Source organism: Fukomys damarensis, unplaced genomic scaffold (genome assembly GCF_012274545.1).
Source record: "Fukomys damarensis isolate Sample0158 unplaced genomic scaffold, DMR_v1.0_HiC HiC_scaffold_19, whole genome shotgun sequence".
Classification (NCBI taxonomy): Eukaryota; Metazoa; Chordata; class Mammalia; order Rodentia; family Bathyergidae; genus Fukomys; species Fukomys damarensis.
In genome coordinates, this window is record NW_022900931.1 from 64669713 (window position 1) to 64675951 (window position 6239).

A 6239-nucleotide genomic window follows, 5' to 3' on the forward strand; every position below is an offset into this window, starting at 1 on the left:
CTGGAATGCGGGTTGAGATGCCTTTATTGGGGAGGCTGCACGGGTCCTTAGAGGAAGAGGACACCTGGGAGGTGGGGGAGGTCACAGGCCAAGGGCTGGGCCCTGGGACCCCCGCAGTCAGAGCTGCTGAGGCGACAGGGCCCACAGTGGCAGCTGAGCGCCACGGGGAAGGAGACCACAGGGTCCACTCCGGGCGGGCAGCCGGGGAGCCGGATGGAGGCAAAGCGCAGCTCCCGGTAGGTGCACACCGGCTGGGGCACGGGTGGCAAGGCGGCCGACAGCACCCGCACCTGGAGACCGGGATGGGGCTGGTGGGCATCTGCTGGGACCAGGTCCTCACCTGAGCACACCCTGTTGCCAGGGCCAGGCTCCAAGTGTCCTGGAACCTCCACAGCCTCCCTCCCACCACCCAACACTGCCAGTAGGTCCCCTGCCTGAGCTGCTGAATCACTCTTCCCCTCTGCCACCCCTCAGGCTGCTCACCATGCTGGGGCAGTAGCCGGCACAGATGCTGGTGGTGAAGGTGACACAGACCGGGCAGGCCTCGTTCTCCGCGGCCAGGGTGGCGTTGATGGGCCGGCAGAGGGGCCGCAGCAGGCCCCTGGAGGCCCAGGCCCCGCTCGTGCTCAGCAGCAGCCCCAGCAGCAGCCCCTGAGCAAGGCCAGTGCCTCAGGCCCTGCCCGCTCAGCCACCAGTCCGACCCTCGGCCCACCCACAGCCCATGGGACCCCTGCATCCTCTGGAGCGCTGCTCCAACATTTCCCTCCCGCCGGAAGTCTGCTGGCTGCCGACCCTCTAGGAGGAGGCCACTTTCACCCGTGACACCATTCTGTGCCCAGTGTGGCCTGGAGGAGGGAAGGCTCCTCGGGGCCTCGTCTTACCTGGAGCATCTCCATTCTCGATGCTGCCCCTACCTACCGTCTCCCTAGCTTTATACCTGTGGGCTGTGGGGGCGGCAAGGCCACCCAGTGGTGGCAGCAACCTGGGGTAACCTGGACACTAATCCTCCCGGGGGCGAGAAGCGACAAGGTCGCTGAGGCGCAGCAGTGGCTCCGGAACCACCATGGTGAAAATGACCGGAGGCCCAGGCCCTGTTGGAGGCATAGGAAGTAGGGTGCAGAAAGCCCTCGGTCTGGGGCTGAGAGGAAGCCTCTGTGGGTCTCCCCTCTGATTTAAGGAAGGTGCTGAGGCCTCTGGAAGCCGCCCATCCGCCTGCCAGTCCTGCCTTTCCGGAGGCGCGAGGCTTCGAAATAGGATCCAAGCCGGGCGTGGTGGCGCAGGCCTGTAATCCCAGCACTGGGAGGCTGAGGTAGGAGGATCGCTGTGAGTTCGAGACCAGCCTAGGCTACATAGTGAGACTCAGTCTCAAAAAAAGAAAAAAGAAATAGGGTCCAGCCAGTGCTAGCGGCCTCCGAAGTGTGCTGGGACAGGGACCTGCAAGACGCCCCGGACGCCATCTAGGGATTCGGAAGAGCATCCCACACCCAAGCCTATTGGAAGTCGGGATTCCAGCAGGCCTCCGGAAGTGGGCTGAGCCCCACCCCCGCAGGGGCGTGTCCTTCCGATGGGCAGTAGTTTAATGGACTTTCACCAGTTCGGGTCCTCTCGAGACCAGTGGGCGTGTCCCAGCCCCGCCCCGCCCGCTCAGACCAGCTCGGGCTTCTGGCTGCCGTAGCGGGAGGACTCGGTACTGTAGGCTTTGGGCGTGCTGAAGATGCCGGGCAGAGGCTTCCAGTGAGGGCCGTCCCAGGGCGCCTCCCGCGGGCAGAACCAGTCCAGCGGGCGCAGCGGGGGTCTGTAGGACTCCTGAGCTAGGGACAGGGATCCACGGTGCGGCACGGCCGGCGTTCCCGGGACCCGCTTCGGCAGGGGTGGGCTGGGTCCCCAGCCCCGAGGCGTCCCCTTGAAGTTCCAGTAGGTCAGCACGTCCCGGCTGGCGGCCGACAGCTCTTTCCTGCGGGAGGGGGGTTCCAGAGCTCAGACCTCCGTTCCAGAGAGGCAGACCTCTACTGCTTTCGTGGCGAGGGAACATTTGTAGGAGTCGGGGACCCTTTAGGAGCAGGAACGGGAGGAGGAGCCCTGGAGTCTGGATTCCTGGGGTCAAGAAACTGGGACTTTCACATGTGAATACCGAAGGAGGCTCTGCCCCAACCCCATGAACCCTACTCTCCCGCCACACACACACAAACGTCTGAGCCGGCTCTTGGGCTCTGAAGGCTTCCTAACCTAACCGAGGTTGCTGTGGGCCCACACTATGGACAACTGGGTGGCACAGCGCCTGCTTAACACACGCAAGACCCTCGGTTCGGTCCCCAGGGGCAGGATTGTGGGAGCAGACTGGGGTGCTTTTGCGGGGGCAGGGGATGCTGGGGATTGAACCAGGGTCTCTGGCATGCAAGCCAACCACTCTACTACTGAGCTACACCCCCAGCCTTTTTTTTTTTAGATAGGGTGTCTGTAAGCCTCTAAATTGCCCTGCACTGAGCTCAAACTTGGAGTCCTTCTGCCTCAGCCTCCCAAGTAGCTGGAATTACAGGTATGTGCTGCCACCCCCATTTGGGCGCTAAAAAGAGGTGGTAGCTGTGTTGGAACTTTGGTTCTTGCTGTGTTCTGGAGTCAGAGGCTGAGACCACTGATTCTGAAAAAGGCTCAACTCCCACAGAAGCCCAGGGCTATGCGGCAGGGCTCACTGGGGGTAAAAGCGGAAGTCTCGGGACGAGGTGCTCATGTAGAGCTGATGGCGGTCCAGGACTCCTTGGTCAGATATCGTGAAAGGCCGGCCGGTCACCTCAGGTTTCCTTGCCCAGGGGACTAGAGCCTGAGGGAGATGGAGAGAGGAGAAAGAGATTGCACCTCAGTCCAAGTGCTGGCTTCCAGACTGGAAATGTCCTTTCACCTCAGCAGCCATGCTAGACCAGGCCCTCCCACGCTGCCCCTTGGGCTACTTGGACCCTGCTCCTCAAAGCCCATCTCAGCCTAAACACTGCCTGCTGGTCAAGGAATGAAAACCAAAGCCCACAGCCACTAAACGACACCCACAAACCCTCCTATTCCACCCCCAGTCACCTTTGGTCCTGGTGCTGGGAACAGCTGCATCTTGGCCAGCAATTCCACGTTACTTTTGCAAGTAAACCCAGACCCACCTCCCATCCGTGCCCAGCCTGGAAATCGTCTGGTCCCACTCCCAACCAGCCTCAGAGACAGAAATTTGAATTTCTAGTCCCCTCCTCCTCCTCCTCCTGGCCAAGACTGGAGAAGTCCAGCTGCTCCACAGCCTCCAATCCCTCCCAGGCCCTGGCCACACCCCAGAGTCTCCTCCTCTGGTCCTTAACCTCCGCACCCTCCCACCCTGCTCCAGACGCTGTGACCTGGGCTGGTCCCCCATGGCGGCGGTGGTCCACGAGCTCCAGGGGCTGGGCCCTGATGTAGGTGGCATCGTCCTGGGCCAGGGTGGGCCAGCCCTTGTACTGTGCCATCGTCTCGCTGCTCTGGGGTTTTGTGGTCAGGGGGAGTCGCCAGTGTCTGAGCTGCGGGAAGACCACCCAGTAACCCAACGTGAGGCAGGGGACTTGGGTGCCATCCCCTGCACCCTCTCCCCATCAGACTCTGGAATCCCAGGACCCTACCTTTTCCTCTAAAGCCTTGATCCCCACTGTCCGCACAGGGTCTGCAGGCTCTGGGGCCCTGGGCTGCGTGTAGGGCCCCCAGAGGGTCTTGGGCACCTGGGCCGAGCCAGATGTTGTCTCCCATCTGCTGATGACCTCGTCGAAATCCCAGATGTGCAAAGCCTGCCTAGCAGCAGGGGGTAGGGGCTGCGAGACTGTGGACTGAGACGAAGGGGCCACCTGTCAGACTAAGAAGACTCCAGAGCCCCTCTCTCCAGACCCTGGAATCCAGGGCCCACCTTCCCTCAGCCCCAGGATGAGAAATCCTTTCTCTTTCAGACAGTGTCCAATCCCCAGTTCTCTTTTTCTCAGCACCCAGGTTTCTGAGCCCCCAGGTCCCTCCCTCAGCTTCAGGCCCCCTCACCTGTACATTGGGCGGAGGAAAGGACACAGGTGGGATTATGTGGTGAGCAACTCCGCTGCTGGTGAGATGCCAGTTGGGCCAGGATCCGGGCACATCCCTTCCTGAGGTGGGTGACCACGGGGGAGCCAAGCGCAGAGCTCCGGTCCCACAGGCCATGGTCCCACCCCCACCGGTTGCCAAGCAGGAGCTAGCTTGTTGTTGCTGTTTCCCTGGTGACAGGACCCACCCACCTGAGCCCAGCCAATAAAGAGCCGCCGGCGTCTGGACGGACCCTTTAAAGGAGAAAGAGAGCTAGGGACCTTGCAAGGAGGACTGGAGACTCAGAAGAGAGCAGAAAGAGAAGCAGGAGAAAGGGAAGTAGAAAACTCAGAACATTTCAGAGAGGGTAGTGAGGGGAACAGATGTGGAAGGGGTGCGGGGAGATGGCAGACAGATTTACCGAGGGACTGGGACAGAGACCCCCCACATGGGATTCCTTGAGAAACACCCTCTTTCCTACATCCCCTGGCTGCCTCCTCCTCTGCCAGGCCTGCCCACCTCAGGGTAACGATTTCCAGACGTCCTGGAGCTCCCCCTCCCTCTATGGGCCGCTGGAGCCGACCCGGCGGCCGCCGTCCTGCCTGCCTTTGATTTGGCTGAAGACTTCCACCTGGGCATGGGAGGAGGGCGGGTCCCAGAGAGAACACAGGGAAATGCTTAGCACAAAAGAGGGGCGTGCGCTGTTCACCCGGAGACGACAGAGAGAGAGAGAGTGAGAGAGAGAGAGAGTGAGTCCCAGCCAGGAGGGGCAGAAAGAGATGCAGAAACAGACAGCAGATCCTACCCTCCCAAGGGCCCAGATTCCTGTGGGGTGGCAGGAGAGGGGCTGTCTAGGGCCTTAGTTCAAAGCTGGACCTAAAGGAATGTGTGTGAACCGGTGTGAGGTCACATGCCTGTACTCCCAGCCCTCTGGGAGGCTGAAGCAGGAAGATCCCAAATTAGAGCTTGGCTTGGAGTGATTTAGGTATTGTCTCAAAGTAAAAATTTAAAAGGAGGGGCTGGTGATGCAGATCACCCAGAGTTCAAATCTAAGTATCAGAAAAAAAAAAAAATGTAGGGCCAGGGGTTTGGCTCAGTGTTTCCACTGCCTGCCTTGCAAGCACAAGGGCCCAAGTTCAATCCCTGGTATGAAAAAGAAAAAAAAAAAAAAAAGCCTGTGGCAAGAGGTATGGGACAGTGGAGGATGTGGGGACTTTCCTTGTCACCTTTTGGCCTTTTAGATAAGACGTCTGCACCTCAGCCCTCTGTTCCATCCACCAGTCCAGTCTTCAGATAGGGGAAACCGAGGTCTGGCCCAGGGTCTCTGTGACGCCACCCCCTCCCCATTGCTGTCAGCCTTCTGTGTCCTGCTTGGATTTCCTTGGCCCTACTTGAAGCCGATCAGTGTCTGGTGAAACCTGACCCCAGCCTGGGGCCAGACCCAGTTGGTCAGAGCCTTGTCTCCTACTCCAGCCAGACAATTTTAAGGTCACTTTTCTCCCCTTGGGGGCTAGGGGAAGGGGTAGAAGCCAGAACCCAGCTCCTCACCAGCCAGGGACTGGACTCTTGAGAGGCGTCCTGAGCTCTTACACTCACCCTGCTGGTGCTCCCACTACCTCAGAATGGAGTCCCACCCCACTCACCCACTGCCCAACCTGACTCCACCTGGCCTACATCTCCAGGGTGCCAAGGCAGTGTGCGCTGAGACTGAGTGGTTTGCAACTCAGAGCTGAGTGCCCCTGACACTCATATCCACGAGTGTCACTCTGAGGAATTGTATGGGGGTGATAAACAATAAGCACACAGTAAATATTGGCCATTATTATTGTTATCATGCTCATGATTACTCTCAAGTTGCTCCAGAACTCCTATTCATCCCTTGCAGCCTCATTTGGTTTCATCACGTATCCCGTGTGGATCGAGCTTTCAAAAATCAGAATGCCTTGATTTTGCGATCATTTCAGTTCCCAAACTGAGGCCCTAGGAGCAGCCAGGCCTCCCCTAAGGTCCCGCAGCGTCCAGTTCTCTTCTTGGCCTGACCAGTTCGTGAGCAGGGGCCTCAGGCCCGGCCTGTCCGGCTGAGGAGCGTGCAGACGCAGGCAGTGTCAATTCGAATCCACCGCCAGCCCACACGGCCCTGGGCGTCGGCCGTCAGCGCCCGCACGTAGGACTGCTTGGCCTTACACTCCGAC

General features: G+C 59.8%; 2 protein-coding genes across 2 annotated transcripts; both read right to left on the minus strand.

The window, feature by feature from the left end:
• Positions 1-12: 12 nt before the first annotated feature.
• Positions 13-1324, minus strand: LOC104873851 (lutropin subunit beta). The gene is made up of 3 exons (XM_010640750.2): positions 882-1324; positions 484-651; positions 13-290 (listed from the first exon to the last, which is right to left on the minus strand). Exons 1-3 carry the CDS (start codon positions 894-896, stop codon positions 48-50), a joined length of 426 nt encoding a protein of 141 aa, XP_010639052.1. The 5' UTR covers positions 897-1324; the 3' UTR covers positions 13-47.
• LOC104873850 lies at positions 1323-4477 on the minus strand. The gene is made up of 5 exons (XM_010640748.2): positions 4030-4477; positions 3627-3827; positions 3369-3527; positions 2691-2818; positions 1323-1954 (listed from the first exon to the last, which is right to left on the minus strand). The coding sequence occupies exons 1-5, from the start codon at positions 4183-4185 to the stop codon at positions 1645-1647; spliced, it is 954 nt and encodes a 317-aa protein (XP_010639050.1). The 5' UTR covers positions 4186-4477; the 3' UTR covers positions 1323-1644.
• Positions 4478-6239: the final 1762 nt, after the last annotated feature.

Coding starts and splice junctions, on each gene's coding strand:
- LOC104873851 (XM_010640750.2), bottom strand. Junction 291..483: donor CCGGCTACTGCCCCAGCATG/GTGAGCAGCCTG, acceptor CCCGGTCTCCAG/GTGCGGGTGCTGTCGGCCGC.
- LOC104873850 (XM_010640748.2), bottom strand. CDS start 4,185: ATGGCCTGTGGGACCGGAGCTCTGCGCTTGGCTCCCCCGTGGTCACCC. Junction 3,828..4,029: donor TTCCTCCGCCCAATGTACAG/GTGAGGGGGCCT, acceptor CCTTCGTCTCAG/TCCACAGTCTCGCAGCCCCT. Junction 1,955..2,690: donor GACTTCCGCTTTTACCCCCA/GTGAGCCCTGCC, acceptor CCCCTCCCGCAG/GAAAGAGCTGTCGGCCGCCA.